Source organism: Chrysemys picta, chromosome 19, assembly GCF_011386835.1.
Source record: "Chrysemys picta bellii isolate R12L10 chromosome 19, ASM1138683v2, whole genome shotgun sequence".
In the NCBI taxonomy this organism is placed as follows: Eukaryota; Metazoa; Chordata; order Testudines; family Emydidae; genus Chrysemys; species Chrysemys picta.
Window position 1 is genome coordinate 12714741 of NC_088809.1, and position 25913 is coordinate 12740653.

The 25913-nt window shown below is 46.8% G+C and overlaps 1 protein-coding gene and 1 long non-coding RNA gene across 2 annotated transcripts; one reads left to right on the forward strand and one right to left on the reverse strand.

Annotated features, from left to right (window-relative positions):
* The first annotated feature begins 4013 nt into the window (after positions 1 to 4013).
* On the forward strand, positions 4014 to 24970 carry ASL (argininosuccinate lyase). The gene is made up of 17 exons (XM_008178884.4): positions 4014 to 4141; positions 4445 to 4509; positions 7597 to 7791; positions 9582 to 9665; positions 10301 to 10357; positions 12189 to 12286; positions 13221 to 13298; positions 14109 to 14186; positions 14984 to 15036; positions 16829 to 16891; positions 17806 to 17920; positions 20341 to 20425; positions 21509 to 21568; positions 22551 to 22634; positions 23041 to 23121; positions 23661 to 23767; positions 24727 to 24970. Exons 2-17 carry the CDS (start codon positions 4498 to 4500, stop codon positions 24875 to 24877), a joined length of 1401 nt encoding a protein of 466 aa, XP_008177106.2. The 5' UTR covers positions 4014 to 4141; positions 4445 to 4497; the 3' UTR covers positions 24878 to 24970.
* Positions 6404 to 23705, reverse strand: LOC103307540 (uncharacterized). The gene is made up of 3 exons (XR_510091.3): positions 23633 to 23705; positions 9561 to 9787; positions 6404 to 8193 (listed from the first exon to the last, which is right to left on the reverse strand). It is a non-coding gene; the product is annotated as an uncharacterized LOC103307540 (long non-coding RNA).
* Positions 24971 to 25913: the final 943 nt, after the last annotated feature.

Sequence of the window (25913 nt, forward strand, 5' to 3'; positions counted from 1 at the left end):
TACCAAACAGGCAGAGAGATGCCCTGTAACTTCTCTGTTGGTTGGAGCAAGTCTCCAGATTGCTGCCTGCGATCCTACATGTGCATCTGCTCCCAGTTTGATGAAGGGGAAGAAGAAAGTTATGTTTCTTTTGGGAATACAGTGCTTCCAGATTGTATTCATTTTTCAAAGTTTTTTCAACTGATCTGTTCACCTCTGCCTCCACCTTCCCTATAATACCATTAGATTTGGGATTCAACATCCTCAGCATATTAATTTTTCCTCATGGCATCTCTTTTTTATCTCTCTCTGGAATTCCATTTTATTCCTAATCATCTGCATTTTCAGTTTCCTTCCAAGGCTTTGCTGATGGACCCTTTAGGGACTACACCCTATCCCCGCTTCTTTTTGTTTTCGTTGCTGAGTCTAGGAGCTCATGAATTACTTTTCAGGAGAGGCGACAAAAGCAGTAATTAGCTCAGTGTTTCTAAATGCTACACTTTAGATTGGACTAGGGGTATGAGATACACAGAATAGAACATCCATAGAGAACACAGATGTGGGGTTTTCGAAATGTGCTCAGCGTGTCAACATTCTAAGCATAGGATTTTGATTGTTACTGCTAAGCCTCGGTGAGAGAGGGGCCTTGGTATTAACTATTGAAAGCAGGAGGCCTTGTAACTGCTATTGAAAGCAGATCTGCAGTGTTTGTAGTCTTTGTTATGAAAGATGTTTAGCATAGTCAGCATTTTGCTGATCACCCTATAGTGTCTTTTTGGCATTCAAAATTAATTAAACCATTTTTTTTAAACAAAAATGTCAACTCTGCTCCACACCACTCCAGCTGACAGTGCATTTGACTAGCGCTTTCAGTCCCTATCACGGAAAAAGAACCTTTTGAAGAAGCTGAAAGGGAGCACTTTTTTTCACCTCTGCTCTGCATCGTGAATCAACAAGCTTCTACAATTAGGCCTATTATTATTATAGCATATTTCTGGAAACCACTCGAAACACTGACAGGAGTTGAACACCACCAGAAAAACACTCCTCAAGGAAAAAACGATAGTTCAGAAATAGTAAGTTTGTGACCTTAATTTACAAAAGCAAGCACAGTTAAGGTTCAAATGTCTAGTACCTAGGGGCAATGAAATGCAGTGAAATAAAATTAAACATGTCCATGCTCAGCTGCTGCACGTGCAAAATGCACTTTCAGGGCTGCCCGAGTACATCAATTTGGAAGAGCGTGTAGCAGGAAACATCAGTAAAGGGGTGATGCTCCACTCTCTGTCCCCAGCGGGGGACGCAGTGCTATGCTCTGGCATTGCCATTCCATCAGGGCCAAAGAAGTAGCTTGCATCTAATTAAATTAATTAAGTACCTTGTATTTAATTTTTTTTAATGCTTCTGTGTCACTTGAGCAAGTACAGGTCTGTCTCATCTTACGCTGGGGTTACGTTCCGCAGTCAGTGCCTAAAGCGAAAATCGCGAATAGTCAAAGTTACATTGAGTGTAATGATGGGCGGAATTGCCCGCACTACAGAAACAGTATTTAAATTGTTATTTTTCTCTTTTTTTGTTGTTGTTTTTTGTTTGTTTGTTTTTGCCGACCGCATAAAGCTGAAATCGCACATGTTAAATGTGCCTAAGATGCGACAGACCTGTAAAAGATTGAAAGAATAAAACAGAAAGCAAAAGAAAATAAAAAAGAGAATGAAAAAAATAACTGAGATCTGAGTGTCTGATCAGGCCTGTTTTGCCTGTTTTGTCCTATTTCACCACTGCCCCCTGCAGTGCTTTACTTCCTCGCTCAAAAGCACTCCACAGAAGTCCTTGCTCATTGCCTGTCCCAATCCCTGAGACTTCTGTTTTGACCTCCAGTTTCATTTCTGTTTTCTGCAGTTTCCTTGTTGCTCATCACTGTAAAAAGGACTGATTTTGAGCTGCCTTATCCAGAAAAAGTAGGACAGAGGATTAATCACCGCCTAGAGACAGGCAAGTATATGAATATAATAAACCAGAAAAAACATCACTGCTACAGGTACCTGGACACCAGTGATGGATGCCATGTAAACGCTTTTGAAGATGAGATAAATAAGAAAGATATTGTTTGATAACACCCACCAAAGGCACTTTACTTGCAAAAGTAAATCACCTGGGTTTTGTGCTGAGGCATGTAAGAGAAAAAAGAACATAAAATAAATTCAGTTAGAATGCGGACAGGGATAATACTCAAGTGATTTACAATTTGGCCTCAGTCCTGACCCAACTGAAGTCAATGGAGTTTTGGTATTGACTTAAGTGGGAGCAGGTCCAGTCACTTGATAACTCATGGAAAATATCTAGTAATAAGTCAGTGGATAACCAGTATCTGGTTGCCATATATGGGGCGTGATCACCAGTCCACCTTTCACATTGGGAAAGTCTATTCCCACATCATCTTCCTCCAGGGAGACACTATCCTTGCAAGGGTTGTATAGATTCTACATAGCCAGTGTTGGGGCAGTGCAACGTGCCTTCTTTACATGCCTCATAAGGAAACTGTGCACTGGTTGTTTGGCCAACACAACAGCAGCCCCCCACCCCCAGGCCCAACATAAGGAAAACAGCTCCCCAAAGTGAGAGCAGGAGGAGAGGGGGAAAGGAGAGAATTGGAAAAGAGGAGTAAATCGTGGGATTGAAACAAGAGGGGATGAATGGAAGGAGAGGCCAGACAACCGGAAAGGACCAATAAAGGAAAGAGAGATCCCAAATGTGCACAGAGGAAATGGAAAGAACAAAATAACAAGGAAATAGATGAGAAAAAAATAATCTAAATAATCCGCTGGGGATCTGATGGCTAATTCCCTAAGGATTAATTTGCACCATTTCTAGAGTCTCTCCAATGTCTTGACACTGCAGATTGAGATGAATATTGCATTGTAATGTAACTAACAAATAATGCAAATCCTAAAAAAGTCTCAAGTCAAAGATTAAAAGAATGAAACAGAAAGCAAAAGAAACAGAATGAAAAAAAAAAGAGAACACATTTGACTGTCTGGAGAGGGAAGGAGGAGAAAGCACACCCCTTGGCTGCTGCATTATTTAATATTTAAAGCCAAGCAATGGATTATTTGGGGGGGGGGGGATTTCCTTGGCTTCCCCCTGCTCTGAAATGAATGACTGAAGTCATCAAGCTCAGTTTTGAAAATGCACACCGCTAAGCAACATGTAAAAGTTGGCATCCAGGATGCCACTGCATATTTATATTCCATGCCAGAAACAGCACTGGTATTTCAACTTGCACAGTTTAGCATCCAAGCACCATTCCGTTGTGCCTCAGCCTGCCTAAAAAAAGTCAAAAGGCTAAAAAGAGCCACTCATCAAGAATAATTCCAGGTAATCATCAGGACTTGGAACCTTACAAACTATTCCTGCAATATCCACAGCAAATGGGATTAATGGAATTGTAGGCGCAGAGGTGGAAAAGACCTATTAAATTCCATATCAATCCCGCCATCCTTGTCAGACCAATAGACAGAACAGACTGTTCCGGATTGATCCCGACCCATAACAGATATAGAATTGAATGCAGTTTGCATGGGTATGTCTCCAGCTGGTGCAATCTTTTTTGGAATGCAGAAGATTTTAAATGACTACTAAATAATGAGCTGAGATTTCAAAGGTCTGTCACTGGAATAAGCGGTGGTATTGTAACCCCGGGTGGTTCCAAGAGAGTACAGAGACAAGGTGGGTGAGGTAAGTGTCACTTATCAGACCAACTTCTGTGTTGCTCCCCGGAAGGAATCATGTGCCTTACAATTAACCCCTGGCAGGGTGTTTGCCCCAACATCCACAATGCGGGAGTCTCTCCCCTGTACCCCATAGCGCCCCCCCCCAAGTAGTCTCCCCACAAATGAGATAGACTTGGGGTCAGCTGTGAGCACCGATTTCACCCCCTCTGCACATCTCTGTCACTTATTGGCAATGCAGAGGTTGGCGCATTAAGCAGAGGCAGCATGGAGGCGGACGGAGAAGAGAACAGCCAGCATGGGGGGCGGGGATTGGAGGTGGGAGGGAACCCCTGGCCCCTCCCCGGGGTGGGTGTGGAGTGGCCGGTGGCATGAAAAGGGAGCCGGGCTGGGGCTAGCGAGACGAGCAGCGTCGGTGCTTTGCAGCAAAGCAGGTGAGCAGGGCTGGTCGCCACAGGGGCGCGTCGCGGTTCGGGTTACAGCCGATCGGTCCCTGTTCATTATTCGGTGCCGTGCAATTGCCTTCCGCCTTGTGTAACCCGGCCCGAGCCAGCCCCTGGGCTGCTGCGGGCGGGCACTGATGATGCAGCTTTCACTATGTGCTTTTCTTGACCCTGGTTTAGAGTAAACAGATTGCAGCAAAGCTGGGGGTACTTTCCAGGCAGGAGCGGCTACCCCAAAGCTGCCCACTGCCCTGCCCGGCTGAGGGGAAGAATCAGTGTCTTCTTGTCTTGCAGGTTGCACAAGTTGCTGAGGTTTCTGTAGGCGAGAGGGGGAAAAGTCATCCGACATGGCATCTGAGGTGAGTGTGAGCTTGGATGCATCACCAGGAGCTGTCACCTATTCTCAGCGTTCCTATCACGGGAGCTGCTCCACATGCAAAGTACATTTGTTTGGAGGGAGTTGGAGCCAAAAATATGGCAGACCTCCATTTATTTGAGGGGTTCTTCCCATGACCAAGACTAATTCTTTTAGGTGGCTGTCGCTCTCCTGTTTATCACGCTTTGGACACCCACTCGTAGAGTTGCTTGCCCAAGACGCTTCTCTATACAAATGCTGCATTCTTAGCACTGACCCCGGACCCCAGTTAGCAAAATCTGACCGGTTCCCATAGCGGTTTGTGCTTTCCATTTTCAAAAATTGCTATCACCGTCTTCTTGGCCTTATCTGCTATTGTGTACCATTGTTATCACTATTCTGATAAGCGTCTCTCATCTGTCAAAATTTGCTAGCCTTGCTCTTTCCATTGTTGGTCCAACTGGTAGCCAATTTTGACTAAGGGAGAAGCCCATACAAAATATATTAAGAAATTCTGTGACCTCTAAAAGATGAGAAACTGTTTGAATGTTCACAACTAGACTTTTTTCAATCACTTGCAGTTAAAGTTCAGTTACCTCCATTGTCTGTTTATGTCCGAATTAATATGGGGAGAACCTGAAACAAAACACATAGATCTGTCTTTGCCCATTCCCCAGTCCAAATGCTTCTATGGTCTCGTGTTGATTTCCAGATTTCGTCCCCTTTCACTTGTCCTTAGTACAGAATTGATGAGGAAAAAATCATATCTACTCTAAAGTTCTGCAGAGATCAGCCTGTGTCATTGTATAGGTTTGACAGGCAAAATGCCATTCACTTGAAACAGTAGAGGAAATCAATATGATGGCAAAATCTAGGTGGTAGCGAAGCTGAGGCTGTGCAGAATTTGACTGACAAAATTTAGAATTCAAAATGGCTGTATTGACAAAGCTGCCCTGAAAATAAAATTTTAAAAATCTCCAACTATAGGCCCTAATTCTTCAGTCCTGAGGGCAAAACTCCCCAGGAGTTCACTAAGTGTATTGCCCCCATAGGGACTGTAAGATAGACCCCAGGAACAATCTTTGTTCATCAGGGATTGGTAGATATGTGGAGACAGTCCTTGGGGAAAGACTTGCTTAACAATGACCCCGCTAGCTGATGAAATAGTGGCACTGATTAACTTGAAACTGGGTCCTCTGCCAGAGAAGGTGGCTGTGATTCCTGGCCTGCAGAGGGAGTAGAAGGGGTGTGAGAAATATATTAGATGGGCACAAGTATCCATTTAAACTCTGCTACAGGCACTTCCTGTAAATGCTTCCCAATTGCTCCTCTGTCTGCTAATATCTGCTTTGGAAACTTTCTTTTTGAATCTGTTAGGCCAAACCATGAAGTTTTTACACAGCAGACATCCCATTTGACATCAGTGGGAGTTTCGCCTATATAAGGACTTCAGGGATGTGTCCATCTGTGTAAACAAGTGACATGGGACCAAGGGACACATGTTTCTGTTTGCTAATGAAGCAATGCCGTTGTACAAATGCGTGGTGAAATAGGTCACACGCAGGTTTACGCATTTGAGTGGCTTAAAGTGTGTTCGCTTCAGAAGGGTGCCCACAAAGAATATCGTAATGCCACACTCCAATGTCAAATTAATCAATGCAGTAGATTTACACCAGGGTAAACTTTGACCCATTTGACTTACTCTGTGAATCCAGAGTAACTGCGTTTAACAGACCAAAACCTGTCCTTAAAACTTAAAACCCAGCAGGCTTGATTCTCCTGCCACTCACACTGTTTTTATCCTGGTGTAACTCCACTGCAGTAAATGAAGTTATTCCCGATTCACACCAATATAAGTGAGGAGAGACTCTGGCACAATGTGAACTTAAAATACTTCATAATTTCAGAAGTGTTTTTAATTGAGTTAGCTTGTATCTGCCCACAGCTCCCTCTCACTTAAAACCCCTCCCCTGCTTTTTATTTTTTATAACGAATGTATCCTTCTTTGTTCAAAACAGTGGAAAAGTTCTAGTCTTTGCTATGTCCTTTGCTGACCAATTATTTTGCTCTAAAAGGATGTCAGTGGCTTTCAACTGCTTTAAAAGAGAGGTCAATGCTGGTTGTGTGTCACATGCCCTTATACTTGCTTTGAAAAATGAGGACATAAAGATGCCATACTTGTGTTGGGGGCAAAGTACAATTGGTTAGCCCATGATCCAGCAGTAATGGTTCAGTAGCTAGACACTAATGACAAAGACAAACTGCCCATCTCTGGAACGGCATGCAAGAGTTCTGGCATTCTGAATATTACGTCAGCCTTTTTCTGATCTGTGCTCTTATGATGACTCGGAGGCTGTAATGCTTATTATCCGAGCATTGGCCACATTCTGCTCTTAGATGAATACTGGCAGTTCCCATTCACTGCGGTTCCAAAGTGATGTATAATTATTTGCATTGTGGTAGTGCCTAGGACCTCACTGTGCTACGTGTCAACACAGAACAAAAAGATAACCCCTTTCCCAAGAAGTTTACAATCTAAATACAAGACATGAGACAACAGGTGGCTACAGACAGATGGATGGGGGAACACAAGGAAACAATCGGCAGCATGGTAGGCAGTGACTTTAGCACACCAGCTGCCGAACTTTTGTTTTTTTGTAGGTAATTACAAACTGATAAGCGTGCATAAGGGAGACGGACTCATGATAAGGGTCTGGGAGAGAGAGATGTAACGGGAGAAGCTGTGGACAGGAGCGTTTCAATGTATAAGTTTAAAGCAGGGCCTCCTTGCTCCCTTTTGTCCTGGCCTCTCTCTGCACAGGTTACAGCAGCGTAAACTCACAGCACCTTTGACATTACTGCCAAAGTTGGCCTGTTGATTCAATGGAAGTTAGTGTCATAGGCCAAATTAATTGACAGAGTTGTACTCCCCTACACCAGGTCTCAATTTGTTCCTTCTATTCTGGTAGATTCAGGGATGCTGTCCCACAGAATTAATACTCATCCCAAAGAGTGTTTCTTTGAAGTTTCTTTCAGATTTACCAGCATGTCCTTTTAAGCTGCATTTTTTTAAAAACTTCCTTTTCTACAGGGGGATAAACTTTGGGGAGGAAGATTCGTAGGAGGCACTGATCCCATCATGGAGACTCTCAACTCTTCCATGACTTATGACCAGCGGTTGTCGGAAGTTGACATCCGAGGGAGCATGGCTTATGCCAAGGCTTTGGAGAAGTCTGGGATTCTAACCAAGGGTGATTTGGAGAAGATTCTGAGTGGATTAGAAAAGGTATGTATTTGCTTGAGCACAAAGTGTGGTAAAAGGTTGTCAGTCATCGCCACCGGTACCCACCATGACTTGAAGCTTTAACCACTGCTCCTTGGCTGATGATCTTCCTCTTTTCAGGTAGTCTGCATTGTAATCTTCCTTAGTCCTGATTCAAGAAAACATTTAAGACCATGTTTAAGTCCCATTATTTAAAAGTAGGCACATTATGTGCTTCCCTGAATAGGGATGGTGTCTTGAATCATGTCTTTGATTATAAAGTTGGGGGTCCTGCATCTGTCCTGACGCTTGGCTTATCTCTGCTTCCCGTTCAGTTGTACGCAGTCTAACCCATGTTGTGCTTAGGCTGCTCCATGCCCCCAAACAGTTGCCTGGAGGAGATCTCCCATTTTAGTGTCTCCGTTCCTGCAGGCAGAAACACATCATCAAGCACAACAAATCTGTAAGCCCGCTCCAAGCCCCTGCCATTTCCGACTCTGAAAGATTTGTCATTTCTGTCGATAGCTATAGCATCACAATATCTGAAGGTATTACAAAGGTGAATGATTTCCCAAAGAGGCAACTCATGGTCATGAGTCTATCCTTTATTTGCTCTTCACTTCAAAAAGAGGACGGGTTTTTGTTTTAATGACTTCTGTAGCATGCCTGCACCACTTTGTTTTTGGAGACATGGCGGTATATGTCTTGGGACTACTTGGATATATTTCGAACAATTGATCCCTGGAATCCTGAAGAGTAACACGTTCTAATGGCATGAACCCAGGCCAGGGAGCCAGGAACTCTAGTTCTAATGTTGTTTGACATTGGCTTGCTCTTGTGGCCTTCGGAAAACTCACTTAATCTCTTAACCCTCATTTTTCCCCCCCATCTGTGAATGACTAGCGCTATATGTGAGTTAGTCCCATTTTTAAGATCAATAGCATCTGTTTAAGATGTGCTTAGATCTAGAAGAAACAGAACCCTGTGTTGGCTGGTAGCCCGTGACCCCAGGTAATGTGGCAGGAATGAGGGTTCTGAAAGTCTTCTACAAATGTTATTAAAGGCCATTATAGAAGCTGGGACACCCTGCTGAGGTGCATTCAGTTCAAACCCCCTTCCCAGAACGAGCAGTACTCAGGAATTGTTTCAGTAGAAATTGGGAGTGTTCTCTTTGAGCTGACGCACAGGATGCTCTTGTGTCTGGCTGTCTGAATTAATTCACCATATTGTATAGGGGTGAAGAGAAAAGTCAGCCGATAGGCCAGGGGAATGCATCTCTGTTAATCCATTGTTGCTGCTTACACACTGTGAACAATGGGGAATCCATACAGTGTTTACGTATGAAAATGTTGGTGGGTTTTATTGCTGGTTGACTTTTCAACTCACTTTGTCAAGTACATTTTTAACCTCACGTGTCTTAAAGGTTAGTAGCTAGAGATGGAAAAACCGATTCATGGAGTGCATCCCCCAGAAAGTGCAACAACACCTATTCCTGCACCCTGAAGGAGGGCGTGGCACTGATCTGATGCAATTTTAATGAGACTTAAGATGTATTTCTAAACTGACAGCAAGAGTCTCTTAATAATGCTTTGCACTTTTTAGTTCCAGATTTTGAGCTCTTGTGCACCATTGTGCAAGTTCAGTGATTTCAGTCAAGTTATTTAATCACACGATTTTGAGATCAGGATGAGGCCCCAATTACTACATCTGAGGATCGCAAAACATTTTACAAACCTGACTGAATCAAGCCTCCAACACCCTTGTGCAGAAAAGAAGCGTCATTAACCACTGACCGGTGTCTTTTGCTGATGTAGATTTCTGAAGAATGGTCCAGGGGAGCCTTTGTGGTGATCAAAAGCGATGAGGATATCCACACTGCCAACGAACGCAGACTAAAGGTCCAGTTCCTCTAATTTCCTCATAACTTCCAGGTCATGCCTCTGATCAGTCTGGCAGTAGTAAAATAAGTCTTCTCCCCTTAGATCAAAGTATTTAAGTGTTTCCTTTTTAGGCTACATCCCTATTGAGAGAATTAAAAATATGTTGCAATGACAAAACTCTTATTTATACGTTTGGTGGCGTATATATTTTTTTCCATCTTATTTTGTATTCAGAGTGAGAGAAGGCCCTCCCAAAATATTATTAGGAGAAGACTTGGCCAGACCTGGCCCAAAGCAGCCTTGGGCCCTGATCCTACTTATGAACGTTAACCACATGCTTAACATATTATTAGCTACTACTGAATATGTATAGTCTAGTGGCACCTAAAGGCCCCAGTGGGGATTATTTGTATTGCAATAGCATGTAGGGCCCCTGATCCGGGGCCCCATTGTGGACCACGCACTGTACTAGCACATAACAAAACTGTCCCTGCCCTGAATTGCATGGCTCCAGTGTATTTGCTTGCATAAAGTTAAGCATTTGCCTCAGCGTTTGTGAATCCAGGCCTTGGCTTTTAAGCGCAGGTGGGGTCTGCAGTCCTTATCGTTCCAATACTGCTAACACTGATGGGAAATTCTTCTGTTGCCCTCAGGAGCTGATTGGGGATGTAGCTGGGAAGGTGCACACCGGACGAAGCCGGAATGATCAAGTATGGCAAGAACTGCCTTGTGTCATTCAGTACTTGCTTTGTCTCTTATTTCCTTTTACCTCCTTTCCCTTTTCTTAATTGACATCCACAACACGATCCCTTGGGACTTAGTCACTGCAGGTGTGCAGCTCATCTAGTGGCCCAGGAGTGCTGGGTGGACAGAATGAGCGCAGTTGCTGAGCAATGGTATTGGGTATGAACACAAATTGTACTCCATTTCTTTTGGCAAAGACGATGCAGCCAGTCTCTTGCACAGCGTTCCTTTGGAACTCAATAGGAGCTCTGTGCAAACGAGAGAACCCGAGGTGCTTCAAGACTCTTTCAAACAAGTTGCAGCCGTTCCATGGCAGGCTTCGGGGTTTCCACCTGGACTGAACATCATTCCTGCGTGAACTTAATGGTCCAAAGCAAGGACAGAACTCGGGACTCAGTCCCAACCACTTGAGTTGAAGGTGAACCCGAGATAGCTGCGGTACTAGTCATAGTCTGATCTATCTTCTGCAGCCACTAAAGGGTGATCATCTCATGCACACTGGAGCAGGTTAGAAGTGCTACTAAACAGAGGGAGTGGCGCACATACTCTGGGATCTAGTAGCCCTGAGGGAAACTTGCATTTTCCCAGCGAGGGGGTTATGTTTGTGCAGAGAGAGGCAAAAATTGCCCCCCAGTGTGTAACCGCACTGTATGTTCTGTTTCCATTTTTGAGGGACTTCAGAATCCCAAGTCTAGCCCATAGTCATGGGGATCCTCCTTTATAGCTCACACATGTGTACTCTGGCAATTATTTGTGAAGAGCTTTGCAGTTACCACGGCTGTTGCTATGGTTAGGCGAACACCTGCAGTTAATTTTTACGCTTCTGCTTTGACCTCTAGCAGTTTTTCTAACTTTTTTGGTCACTGTTAATTTTATAATCCCAGTATACTCCATTTTATCACCATTACTCAGCAATACCGACTCCTCGTCCTTTTCAATTCAGCGCTTCAGATGTTAGTCCAGGCTGCTGACTGTTGCAGTAATTTCATTTGGAAAACCATATTCTTGACTTTTGGGACGAATATTGTGTTTAGATCTGATTTACTAAAATGTGGAGTCCATAACTTTTCCCAGACTCATTCTCCATCCCCCACCTTCTAGTTCTTTTTGGTTTCCCTAGATAATTTTGTTTTTCACTTCTCTCTATGGGCCTGATCCAGCACCCTTTGAAATTAATGCAGTTTTTCCAATGGCTTCACTTCAGCACTGGATCTGGTCCTGTGTGTCTGAGCACGGAGTACAGGTTTTCCAGAAAAAAAGCTTAGGGTTATCTGTGAGCTTTTGGCCTCTGACAGGTAGATGGACCAGACCTCTAAGCTTTGGGCTGCTTGATGTTCTATTTTGAGTCCCTTCATGCTTGTATTGGCTTATGTGATTATTTTCCCCTCTGTGTTTGTCTTCTGCAGTGACTGGGACCTGAACCTAACATCAGTGGGAGTTACAGGTTCATAGCACCTTTCGGGAGCAGACCTTCTATTAAGGGAACCACTGATGGGGCCTGAGCCAAAGCCCATTGAGGTTAATGGAAAAACTCCCATTGGCTTTGGGTCAGGCCCCTGGAGAGCAAATTCAAAGATAGTGAAACTCCCATTTAATAATGAATTAGATTGAAAGCCCTGAAGTGTTTGAATGGCATCTGTAAGGCACTGGGAAGTTGTTTTTCCTATTGAAAGGGGGTCAGGGGGATTGACTTTGTTATCCGGTTCCCCAAGCTGGCAAAAGTCAAATACCTGGTGAGTATTGTTTGGTCACAATGTACATCAGGCTCCATCTTGACTGACTGGGGATCTCTTGCAGGTTGTGACTGACCTCAGACTCTATATGCGAAATTCCTGCTCTGTCCTATCTGCTCACCTGTTGCAGTTTATCAAGACTCTGGTGGAACGGGCTGCTGCGTAAGTCCTTATTTTTCCAAGCCCACACTATGAAACGAAACGCTGTGGCCTCTCTTGGGGAAGCTGCTTGTGTGCTGTGATGTTAAAAATTCTGGGCCAGATCCTTAGCTAGCGTAAATCAGCAACAGTCCATTGAAGTCAGTGGTGTTCTTTCCATTCAACTCGTACAGTGTCCATGTGCAGTCAGGCAAAGTGCGTGCAGCTGCAGCTGATGGTCCGGGTAATAGGGTTGGCCCCTTCTTTTCTCTCAGGGAATGGCTGGCCTGCTGCACGGAGACTTCCTCTTATCCCAGATGTATCCTGGCAACAAATCATGTTGAAGAGGCTAAAACTTAATTTTAATAAAGCAAAATCAAATAGAGGCAGCTGGGACTGCTCAACCTTTCCAGATTGTAACGATTAAAAACTGTAATGACTTTAGCTGCTGACTAAACTACAGTGATCCAAACAATTTATCATAGACTGATGAGCCTTCATTACAGGATATTTTAATGTCCCAGTTCTCTTCATAGCTAACAAATAGGAGGATAAATAACAACTAGACAACAAAGGGTTGGTACTACCCTAAACCAATAATGTTACAAAAGCATCTTGAAAGCCTAGTGGACTATGCACGGACTGGGAAGTCCTGAGTTCTAATCTTGGCTCTGACACTTGGTTCATGGATTTAAGGCCAAAAGGGACCATTGTGATTATCCAGTCTGAACGCCTACGTAACACGGGTCAAACAACCCCACCCAGTTATTTCTGCATCAAGCCCATAGCTTCTGTTTGAGCTACTGCAACTATTATTAAATTATTATTGTGTTCAGTACTTCCCGGCTTATTGTGCGCCTCCAGCACATAATTTGCAGGTTGTTGGATTTGCTAGATTCTTTTGAACTGTAGATCAGCTGTCACCCTTTTCTCCCTTCTCTCTTACTTCTTATTGCAGAGAAACTGATGTGATCTTTCCTGGCTACACTCATCTGCAAAGAGCTCAGCCAATCCGGTGGAGCCACTTTTTACTCAGGTAACTTCGTAGGATCTGCTGTGACAGTTTGTCCTTGGGGACCAGCTCATTGACAGCTATATGTGCAGCCATGTCACATTGGAACATCAGCACGTGGTGACGCTGAAGTGGCCCCCAAAGCTAACCTAGGAAGCTGCGGTTTTGCAAGATGTCTGAGTTGGGATGGGTAGCACATCAAACTTCACGCTACCAGGAGCCCTATGCTGAGTTAACCTTCCTTTAATGCCCTTCCTCGGTTGTGGGTGGGTTCAGAGAAGAAACACAGGGGCTGAGTGAATAAAATCCAAAACTCTCCCCGCACAAACAGCAGGCAGCCAAGCTCAGGAACTAAACTTAAAGTAGCTCATAGGCTCTGCCACAAAAGACTATAGGACCAACCCCAACAGCTCCATTTTAATCTGCACTTAGTTTACCAGGGTTCTGAGCCCACGTTCTACTTTGAGTAGATTTTGCAGAGAGCAGATGATTGAGGGGGCCATGAAAGAGGGCACCTGTCTCCCACTTAGAGGTGGTCCCTGTAGGCCAGCATTACAGTTCACTGGAGGGGGTAGCATGGGGAAACTTGCACTGCTGTTGGCCTTTCCATCTCTTCACTGACAAAGCCCCCCTCACCATGGTATCTGGGCGCCATGCTTTCCATGCCCATGGTATCATGGGCTCTGTGATCCGTTGATCAACGGGATTCTGGTCTCCAGGGTTAACAACCTGGCACTCCTTACAACAGCTACGTTCCACTTTAGAGAGGAAAATGTGAAACAGGCTTCTTTCCTACCGGTCATCTGTTTTTTCCTTCTGTTTTTTCCCCCCCAGTCATGCAGTTGCATTCACCCGTGATTCTGAGCGTCTGGGAGAAGTGAAGAGAAGAATCAATGTTTTGCCCTTGGGAAGGTAAAGCGTTCAGTTGTTTTACTTGTGTTTTGTGTGTGTGTGGGGGGGTAACACTTGTGTATCTTACAGAGAAAACACAGATGTGAGGGTTGGGGTCCTTCCACTCAGTGCGCCCAATGTGAGCTGTATGTGCTGATGGAGGAGGTTGTTGAGCTCTCAGTTGTAAATCGCTCCGAGGGCAAAGCTTATAACCTTCTCGTGCAAGTAATATACCCCCCCACACACACTTTTGATACATTCCTTCTGACTACCCTAATCATTGCTTTGCATCATCTACGACATTGGAGGGATCCATCTGTGTGATATCCATTGATGAATTGTTAGCCTACCTGAGCGAATGTGGACTGAGAGCACTCCGACTGCTAGTGCTTCTCAGGTGTAATGTTGTGCCTTCAGCCCAGGGCCCCCTGAGAGGCAGATATTTCAGACGTGGCTGTCTGGATTTGCAGAAGAGATCTCCAGTATCTACAGGCTCTTCTGTTGGGTACAGGATCCTGCCCTAAACACTTCAAAATAGAAACCACGCCTTATTCACGTTGGTTGACTTTGGCCAGGAGCTAACCAAATATAACTTAGAGAATTTTTCACTTGACCACAGCTCAAAGAGCCGGGAAGTACAGCCCACATACAGTGTGCGATGGGGCAGTGCAGTAGAAAAAGCTGCCAGGTATCCCCAGTCTTAAGACCGGCATCTCTCGCCGCTTTCTGTAACTGGGTTTGTGTTGTGGACACTGCTGCAGGTTTGTGAGTGTCCGAAGTGCAGCATGTCATGCATGAGGTTTCTTTCTGCCTTGCAGCGGTGCTGTAGCTGGCAACCCACTGGGTATCGATCGAGAGTTTCTGCGTAAAGGTAAATTTGTCTTTCCATTCACAGAACCAAGTTAGTGAGGGACACAAGTCTGGGGATGGTAACAGGTGGACTGCTGCATCATAGACTAGATCACTTAAGCAAAATGCTGACTTTTGTAGGTACTACACCCTTTTCATGAGGTGGTAGGGGATTAAAGCTCCCATTAGCCAAATGCATTTAATGTACATTATGAGGAAAGCAGGACAGGCTTTAGGAGTTTAGATGCCCCTCACTATACTTATTTCTGGTGGGTGGGTAGAAATTGCTTCCAGTTCCTTTCCCCTCCACTTATCCTTCCTCTCAGTTCTGCTCTATAGAGCAGGGGTGGGCGAACTTTTTGGCCCAAGGACCACATCTGGGTATGAAGTTGTTTGGCAGGCCCTGAATGCCCATGAAACTGGGGGTTGAGGTGTGGGAGGGGGCAAAGGCTCCGGCTGTGAGTGCAGGCTCTGAGGTGGGGCCAGAAACGAGTAGCGTGTGGGAGAGGGCTCTGGGCTGGGACAGGGGATTGGGGTGCAGTTGGGAATGAGGGGTTTGGGGTACGGGAGGGTGCTCTGGGACTGAGGGGTTCGGAGGGGGATCAGGGCTGGGACAGAGGAGGGATATGGGGTGGTGGCTCGGGGGTGCAGGCTCCAGGCGGCGCTTACCTCAAGCGGCTCCCGGAAGCAGCAGCCATGTCCCCCCTCCGGCTCCTACTCAGAGGCGCAGCCAGGCAGTTCTCAGGCAATGGGAGCTGCGGGGACCTCACTTGGGGCGGGGGCAGCGTGCGGAGCCCCCAGTACTCCTACACATGCCACTGCTTCCAGGAGCCATGTGAAGTGGCCCCCAACTCTGCTCCCCAGATGGAGCGCCGGAGCAGGGCAAGCCCCAGACCCCACTCCCCAGCAGGAGCTCGAGGGCCGGATGAAAACAGCTGGTGGGCTGGATCTGGCCCGCAGGCTATAGTTTGCCCACCCCTGCTATAGAGGGTCTTCATCCCACTTCCCCTTGCTATGCTTTCCCCTTTCCCCACAGTAGCAGGGGACAGACAGCTAGTTCCCTGCCCCCAACCCTTTCTCTACCACTCTTAAGAGAAGCCCTGGTAGTGGGGCATTTTGCTACACCAGTCACTAGCAGGGAACACTCATCTTTGCATCTGCCTAAGATGAAGCACAGGCAGCAAGATGCTGATCCATGCACTCTGACAGCAGTAGACCCCAGAGGCCTTGTTAAATTCAGAACCCTCCCTCAAAGACGAGGCAGTACGTCCCTGAGTTTTGTGGGTCCCTGAAACGGACTCTGGTTGGAAACGGAGCACTCTGAAGCCATCTGTGACCAGTCACCATTAAACCAGGTGTTCCAACTCCACTGTCTAGATATGGTGGAATACCTTTCCATACTGCTTGGAAAAATAACAGGCACTAGAAGGCTTGGTCCAAAGACCATTGAAATCAATGGGAAGACTCCCATCAACGGCAACGTACTTTGCTTAGGGGTCATAGTCCTTCTCTTTGATAAAAATTCTCTCTGAAGTGAGATGAGATTACAAATATTTGATGCTCTGGTGCCTGCAAGAGGAAAACAGTAGCAGAGCTTATCAGCTACTGTTCCCTTGAAAGTCTATGGCTAACAATTAAGGCCCTGATTCTTCACCACTCTTAAGCGTGTGCTTAACGTTAAGCAGGTGAGTAGCAATGGCACTACTCCTGCTTAAAGTTTAAGTACATGCTTGGGTAGGCTGGTGAAGCAGGGCTTCAGAGCTCAAATACTAGCCAATGGTTTGACCCTGTGTATGTGTTTTTTAAAATTGCAGAACTTGACTTTGCTTCCATCAGCCTGAACAGCATGGATGCAACGAGTGAGCGAGACTTCGTGGGTAGGTGCAACTTTATCACTCTTTTTTCCTCTCCCTGAATGCTCACCGGGAACCTGCTTCTCTGAGATTCTTCCCAATAAACTTTTCAAGGGGGAGAAAAGCTCAGATGTGGTGGTCTCACACACACACACACACACACACCCTGGTGGGAAGGTTGAGCTCTTAACCCGGCAATAAATACTACATATGGCTATCTGGTGTTATATTTGTGACCCAAAGCCGCTGAACGTGGGACCCTGGGGTCTGGATCAGGGCCGCCCAAAGGATTCAGGACCTGCTGCTACTTCGGCGGCGGGTCCCGGGGCAGAAGGATCCCCCTGCCACCAAATTGCCGACAACGACCCGGAGCGGAAGAAGCTCCAGGGGCCCTGGCCCCACGAGAGTTTTCTGGGGCCTCCGGAGCGAGTGAAGGACCCCGCTCCAGGGGCCCTGAAAAACTCTCGTGGGGGCCCCTGTGGTGCCTGGGGCAAATTGCCCCACTTGCCCCCCCCTCTGGGTGGCCCTGTTCTGAATCCTCAGCTAGCGTAAATCTGCAGAGCTCCTTTGGCTCCACTGCTATGCCGATTTACCTATGCTGAGGATATTGCCCTCCAGCGGAGTTGAGTCCCTCATGTGCTAAGGAGATGGAGTCACCACTAATTTGAAATTATCAGAGCTTTGTGCAACAACCCAAGTGACGGGCCTTCCACAAATCTAATTACAGGCAAATGCTTCGAAGGTGCCTAAGTGACTTAGGAGCCTGAGTCCCATTGACTTCAATGAGTCTTTGGCTCCTAAGTCACACTTGAATTTTACCTCAAATGCTTATGGCTGTTCACAGCCTGAAGTTTCCTGCGGCTAAATTACAACTGTGACTAGCAATGGCAGCCAAAATAAGACTTTCATATGCTTTTGACTGTCACCCTTCTCTACAGTGGAGTTTCTCTTCTTTGCCTCCTTGTTAATGATTCACCTAAGCAAGATGGCTGAAGATCTCATCATCTATAGTACAAAGGAATTTGGCTTTGTGACTCTGTCTGATGCCTACAGGTAACTCTCTAGGGCTTATCTCAGTCCTAGCCCTCCCCACACCCACACCAACCCATTTCCCACATTCCAAATAAAAGGAGCTCATATGAATTGTATTCAAACCTTTTTTTATATATATATATATATATATATATATATATATATATATATATATATAACAGGGGATCGTGGAGAGAAAAGACCCAAAAACCTCAATTGAGCAAGTTGCTATAAATCGGCATCGCTCACACCCTGCACTGGGATCAGGAGGGAGATGTGTCTAGCACTCCTCAGAGTGGGTTGCTATGATAGAGGGGGGCTTTCACGACTGGCCAGGGAGAATAAAGATGGCCCTGGGGCATAGCCCCCCGAAAAGGTAGTCTGCTTGGTGGGCTGGCAGTAACATACTTGTACTTCAGATGTCATCTCCCCAACCCAACGGAGCATGCTTCCAGCACCCATTTTTCCGCACCCTCTTTTCACCTACTAGTATTGCTAGCTCCCCAGAGATGCATGTGTCCTACCCCCATCACCACAGCATAGGCCTGGGTGGTTTGGGGAGGCAGGGATGGGCACTATATATTTGCCATATCCTAATGACAGGCTTGGCATTGAGCTCGGACTGGCTTCTCGATCAGGTGTGAAGAGAGAAAATTTAAAATGTACTCAGATGTGGAGCCTCCTGCTTGCAAAGTCCTGTCAGATGCCCAATAACAGCATGTGTTTGAGTGGTCTCTTCTGCACCTGGACATATATTCCCTGTTAACCTGATTTTTCTTTTAGACGCAGGGAGACCAGGTTACTTGTGTGATTATTTCCATTTTGGAATGAATTGCTGCTAGGAGCAGGGCTGGCGCAACCCATTAGGCGACCTAGCCTCACTCCGCCTCTTTGCCTCAGTTTGCCTGCCTGTAAGATGGGCATGGTTCTGCTTCAAAGAAATATCATGCAAATTAATACTAGAGTGTCGGACATTAGGAGCTTTATAAGTGTTCATATTACTAAAAAAATATTTTGACTCTGATCCCAGTAAAGGCCAGATCCTGTAGCCCTACTCTGCTGAATCTTGTCGTACTCACTGGGCATTTTGCCTGAGTAAACATTTGTGGAATCAGGCTGTAAACGAGAAGCCGGGGGAAAAAAAAATCCTCCTATGCTGGGAGTTCCCATAAAAAGGGCCTTTCCTTAAACAGCCTTGTTTTGCAACCCTTCCAGATTTCCTGTTACTAGTCTCATTTCTCACTCTGACAGGGTTACCAAGCCACATTTTGTTAGTATATCCTGGTACGAGAATGACCACACCCTTAGGGGACTGGGCTCCCTTCAATATACGGACATAGCTGTTGAATAAGACAGCTAAGATCTTTCTATCTAGACAGAGCTAAACCCAGAGCAGCTTTGATACTGGCTCAGGAGTAGGGATGCATGGTAGCTGTAGACAAGATGCACGTTAAATTTATCTACAAGCATCCCTGCTCTCTTCCCATGAGACAACCTGGCACGTCTAGGCTGAGTTAGGGGAGAAGCAGCACGTATGGGAGATCTGAGAGACCCAGGGAAGTGTGATATTTTGCATCTTATTTAAAGTCTTCATTAGACAGACACAGAATCCCTCTACTCCAGCTGCACAAGCAGCATTTTAACATGCAGGGGCTCTGATTCTGCTCTCAGCTGTGCTGGCTTAACTCCGGACTAGTTCCATTAAAATGGAGCTACAACCGCGTCAAAGGGACAGGCTCCACTCCTGACTTGTTGTGTAAACGAACCGAGCAGAATAGCGTGCTATTGCTCTGCAGCCTAATCCGGTGCACAAAGGATCCAGTTCATCCTTGGTGTAACCCCACTGAAGTCAATGGAGTTTGCAGGGATTCATGTGGCCCCATGTGTCTAAGGCCAGGTGAAGGAACTGGCAGTTCCTTCAACTGTGGCTCTCTGGGTGCTGGATTCCACCCAGTGACCCCACCGTGGGATCTTACGATGAATTGCCCGTGTCTCCTTTAACATCCCAATGCAGCATTTCCCAAAGTGTGGGACTGGGGGCTGCAAAGGACTAGCGAGTGGGGCCAGGAGCCGTTCCTGCATGCCAGACCCGCTGCTAACATGCCAGAGCTGACCGGGGGTGGGGGGGGGGCGGTAATGGGTTTAATATTCCTGACGTTTTCTGGAAAATTCCAGACATCAGCTTGCCACAGTTTGGGAACCCCTGCCCCTACTGGGTGTGTCGAGGAAATAGCCCCATTGTTCATGATGAATGCTGGAGACCACCGGGTATTTCCTGCCACATGCAGCTAGACTGTGCATGGTGGTGGCAGGTGTAGCTTTCCTGGGCCCTGGGGTCTGCTGCAGTGCAGTGTGCAGAGACCCCGTGAACTCTTTCCCATCTCGCTTTCTCTACAGAAAGGGACCTCGCCAGTCTAATGTGCTCCGTGTTTTGTTTTCAGCACAGGGAGTAGCTTGATGCCTCAGAAGAAGAATCCAGACAGTCTGGAGCTGATCCGCAGCAAGGCTGGACGTGTGTTTGGAAGGGTGAGTCTGCAAGGAGAGGAGATGTCAGAGCGCTGGGGTGCTCGTTAGGATAGTCTTTATTCCCAGTTAGCGTAGTTGGGAGAGAAATTTAAATCCCACCCATCATACTCGGGTTCTCTTCCTGAATCTGGGGGAGCCACTGGGCAAGTCCATTAGAGGCTACAGCTGAAAAGGTTGGCTTGACTGGTGTGCGGAACATGAAACGCCTTTGGCCTGATGGCTCAGAGGTGCTGACCATCCACAATTCCAGCTCAAGTCAGTAGGAACAGAGGGTGAAAACTGAAATCAAAGATGTGCCAGAGTTTGGGGAACCCAAAGCCAGAGACCACTTTAACAATTATGACCTAACTTCCCTTATGTATCCTCAACTGTGACCTGGAGATAATGGTGTGTCTCCACCATCTGCCAACCCTCCGAACATGCTATTAGACAAAGTAGAATATAATCTCTAGGAAAGGTTGTACCACAAGGCTACAGACATCCGGCAAAGCACACCTCCCGGGCTGTATCCCAAGTACACACCACAACCTGGCACTGATTGCAGTTAGATCAAACAGGACAACATGGATGACCAGCAACAAAATCCTTACAAAACACACAGCACTACTTGAAGCAATTGCACAAGGTGGCCACCAAGCATTACAAGTAACACCACCAAGCGGTCAAGTCTTGCCAGTGGAGGGAAGGTCCCATCCACTGTGAATAACAGGCATAAGAAGGCGCACATCTGCTACACATTTAATAACCATCTACAGAATCCTACTAACTGTAGTGAAACTCTGAGAATGGTCCATCTCTTGTTTTTTGCCGGTCTGCCAGTAGGTGTTTGCTTTGGTTAAGGTTTTAAAAAAAAAAAATCTGGCAAATAAAGAGCTGATCCTATTCCCAGTGAAGTCCATGAGAGACTTCCCACTGACTTCAATGGGCCCTGCGGGGATTAAGCTTTCAATGAGCAATGTCTGGTGTACAGAAATCTGGCCAGAGATGCAGCCTTGTCTTTGGAGCTCTGCTGAGTGGAACTGTTTAAAATTCCTTGCTATTCTTGTTTTAATCCAAGTACCATAAACTTCCCCTTCTCTGCAGTGTTCTGGAATGATGATGATTCTCAAAGGACTCCCAAGCACCTACAACAAGGACTTGCAGGTAAAGCCCAATTCTCATTCCATTTCTTTGCATAGACACAACAGAACACTCTCTCCAAAATCTATTAATACCTCCACACTGCACATGACCTGCTTGGTACATGGTTGTTCCATATTCAGAGATGAGGGGATTTGAAGACTGCAGTTGGTATTTGAGTCGCTCCAAATCCTAATGATGGATTATGGAACAAAGGACAATTGAGAATTTTAAGGCTACAGAGCTAGATATCCTCCGCTGGTGTCAATCCAGTATATTGATTTGAATGCAGCTATGCCAGTTTACACCAGTTGTGGATCTGGCTCAGGATCTGGATGGCTTGGAGGTCTGGGATAGGACACAGCAGTTTTATTGCCAGATTTACTGGCCCAGAGTGACTGCGATCAAGGGTCTCTATCCTCTGACAACTGTTAGCTGAGCTACATTAAGGGCATTGGTGAGATTGTGATATTTCCAGGTAGCAACTGGATGGCAAACAGCACCAAGGGTAGGTGTCTCCAGCCAAGAGCTGAGTGGGTGTGGGGAATGAGCTACTCCTGTGCCCCTCAATAGCCGCTCCAGAGCATGTGGCAGACAGCAGCGTGGAGAAAGCTTGTGCTGTGCGCTGTATTTGATACAGGCCTTCGCTCTCTTGGGCGGGCAGTCTGGCACCTTTCACTAGCACATGGGTTCACTTAAGATTGTTTCATTTAAAAACAATCTACAGTGTAGTCAGATCGCCCCCTGCTGAATTCCCATGGGCTGGGCTGAACTGCTATTAGAATGTCCTCCTCAGCTGGGCACTAGACTGCCCGGGGAAAGAAGGCCGTCCTCATGCCCAAAGCTCCATGAGCTGGCAGTCTTCCAAGTGTGGTTATTCCCACTCATGCATGGAGACTGAATGTGTCTGGTCAGCAGACACTGTGTCCACTCACCAGGCTGCTGCAGCTCTCTGCTTTGTCCACTGCACTCGGCTGACTGGTTTTTTGTTGTTGTTAACAAATAGGAAGACAAGGAGGCCGTGTTTGACGTTATCGATACTTTGAGTTCTGTGCTACAGGTGGCAACTGGAGTCATTTCCACTCTCCAGGTAAGACTAACTTTTTACTACTCCGTTTTGGGTCTGCTTCTGCGCTTGCGCACTGCTGTGTAAATCAGGAGTAACTCCATCCAGGTCAAGAGTCTTGCTGACGTTCCCGTATGCAGACCCCTCGAACAGGGGGGTTGTATAGAGGGGAGGGTCTCTAATTCAGCAGGAGGGAGGGAGTGGTCTCATAGCTGAAGCCTTTGTGCCTCCCAGCAGTTTAAAATGCAGTATCTGGATCATCTACTGTAGTCAAACGAAAGACAGAGTAAATGTCTTACTCTGGTGGGTTGTTTTTGCAATGAGGCCTTTCAAAAGCCAGGCCTCTCCTGGATGAAATCTCCTGTGTGAGGACTCTTCAGTGACCTGTTAGTAGCTGTTGATTTTCTGCTTATGGTCCTCACTTCCGCAGATCCATAAGGAGAACATGGAGAAAGCCTTGAGTCCTGACATGCTGGCTACAGACTTGGCCCTCTACTTGGTTCGTAAAGGAGTAAGTATTGAGGAAATCCTAATGGAAAGCGTGATGGAGGGTTTTGAAGCCGCAAAGACTCATTGGGGTGTGTCTTGGCTTGACCGTGCAAAGACAGTTGGGCTCAGTTCTCCTCTTGACAACATCCCTTGACATCAATGCACAGTAGGAACAATGTTAAGCTATTCCAATTTGTGCCAACAGCTGGATACTTCGGAGAAAGGGGTCACTCTCTCCTTTCCCTGCGAGGCACCTAGTTATGTCCTGTTGGATCCCCAGCTGGTGCTGTTTGTGTCCTGAGCCAGCAGGACTGAAAGCCCCTTTGAATGTATCCCCAGCAGTGTAACTGTTGCATTGTGGCCTGGCAGACATTTTTGCAGATCGTGTTACCCTGCGTAACATGCACACTCTGTATCCCAGAAACCCCAGCCTCTGACAGCACTGGGAATGTTGCGTCACCTTGTAAAACAAGGTCCACATTCACTTAAGTGTTCACACACTCTTTGGTCCTGGACCTTAGTTGCTTGCTCACTTTTTGTTGTATGTACTTCTAACTGCAGATGCCATTCAGACAAGCCCATGCTGCGTCTGGGAAGGCTGTCCACCTAGCGGAGACAAAGGGCATCGCCATTAATCAGCTCACTGTGGAGGACATGAAGAGCATTAGGTTTGTATTTCTTAACTTAACTATTTTCTTAACAAAGGCCATTTGCTAGGGTTCTCAACACTTGTTGTACAACTCCCACAACATCATCTCACCTGGGCATGCCTGTTCCTCAAGCCCTTCTGGGCTGAATTACCATGATGCTACTGAAGTCTACATCTGGACAGTGGGCCCTAAAACGCTGCCTGTGTGAAGAGGGGGGCACCCCCTTTACCCATGGGGATCTGCCTTTCAGCTGGAGCCAGGCATGGACAGGGAGATGTGTGCTGGGGAGGGGAACAGATCCTGCAGCAATTCTCGCCAAAGCACTAACTTTCCATTTTTCCATGGCGTAACTAGAAAGTGATTTTATTTGTCAAACTTTTCGTTGCTGTTAATGCCAGCACCAGAAAGGCCTGGCCTGCAGTCAGCTTCTGTAACTGATGATGTGTGACTAGGCAGCTGATTCCCTGAAGCAGGGTGGATTGATGGGAGTCTCTCCACTGACTGTAGTAGGATTTGGCTCAGGCCCTAGGACTCAGATCCTTCAACGGGAGTTAGGCACCTAAATATCTTTGAGGCGCTGGGCTTAAATGTCTTGCAGATTTAGACCCGCTCCAGTGCTAACGCGTGTGACCAGCTCTGAAAACTGAAGGCCTGCTTCTCCACAGCCTTGCCCCTGCCTTGTCACTGGCATCTCCGCAGAGCAGGTGTAAAACACTGCCCTTCTGATCGGGTAGCATTTTACACCCAGCTTGCGCTCACTGTGTACAGGCGTAACTGACTACACAAGGTGCAAGGCAGGGCAGGAGGAGGCCTTGGGAATTTTGCCCTGGACTTCATTGGGAGTGGGATTGGGCTCCATAACCTACGCAGTTACTGGAGTGTGGCATAGCCAGCTTGCAAAGCTAAATCCGTTCAGCCTGTGGGACAGCTCATGGTGGAGCTCTCCACTGACGCACCTTCTCGCTTTGCCTCCCCAGCCCCCTGTTTGGAACTGACGTGTCTCAAGTGTGGGACTATGCCAACAGCGTGGAGCAGTACACCACGCCAGGGGGCACGTCCAAGAGCAGCGTGACAGCGCAGATCGAGCAGCTGAGGGAGCTTCTGAGGAGACAGAAGGATCTGTTTTGAGTGTGGGGAAACTGTCCCGTTCACACGAGGTTTCTGCTTATCGCCTGACTCCTGAGTTAATAAACCCAGAGGTGTATTGTCTCTCACTGAAAACCCTGCATACCTGGCGTGTCTTTCTTCCACAGGAAAACCGCAGTGGGGCTTCTTCAGCTATCACGAGCGCTGGCTGGGCCAGAGCTCGAAGGAACGGAAAACCCACCCTGACCTGAGGAAGCCCTAGGTCGGGGAGTTGCCGCTTGGTCCCCAGGGGCTCTAGAAGGATTTTAGCGCAAAATCATCCAGGTTTAATATCCGTAGAAAAAGACCTTGGGAATGCAGGGGTCATGGGTACAGCACAAAGAGGATCAAGGAACACCAAAGGGGCTATCCAGCGTATTAAGGGGAAGCAGAGGTGCCAACTCCGTGGGTGCTCTGGGGCTGGAGCACCCACGGGGAAAAATTGGTGGGTGCTCTGCCAAATTCACATGGCAAGCGCTGGGAGAGAGGAGGAGGAATGCAGCGTGCTCGGGGAAGAGGCAGGGCCGGGGCGGGGATTTGGGGAAGGGTCCAACAGGGGCAGGGAGGGGGCGGAGTCGGGGCTGGGGGCAGGGGGTGTGTGTGAGCACCCACCAGCCCCAACAAAAGTTGGCGCCTGTGAGGGAAGTCAAGTCCCATTACCAGGAGTTGTGGTGGTTTTCCTCTGCACACGCCTCTATCTCCTCCAGGGCATCACACCCCTGGCTTCGTATCCCAATCAGATGGTGAGGAGAAGGTTTTCCATTTCCCAAACATCTGTGTTGCCTCTTCCTGACCAGAGGTTGTGCAGCCTAAAGATATTCTTCAATGGAACAGGCATTGTCAATTGAAAATGGCTTTGTCTTACTCGGATCAGGGTCTGGCCCTGGGACACTATTAATCTACTAAAGATGCACTTTCAGATGTTCTTTACAACACACACAGGTCTCTGTGGGGCAGTGAAGGCCCCGTTGTTCCTTGGGGTGGACCCCTACTCTATTGGAAGCAGAGTGCTTACAAGTATTAATTAATGGATTCCACT

What these genes read in the sequence shown, in the direction of transcription:
- ASL (XM_008178884.4), top strand. An exon ending in TGGAGCCACTTTTTACTCAG is followed by an intron (nt 13,299 to 14,108) that starts GTAACTTCGTAG and finishes TTTCCCCCCCAG; the next exon opens with TCATGCAGTTGCATTCACCC. An exon ending in TCGAGAGTTTCTGCGTAAAG is followed by an intron (nt 15,037 to 16,828) that starts GTAAATTTGTCT and finishes TTAAAATTGCAG; the next exon opens with AACTTGACTTTGCTTCCATC.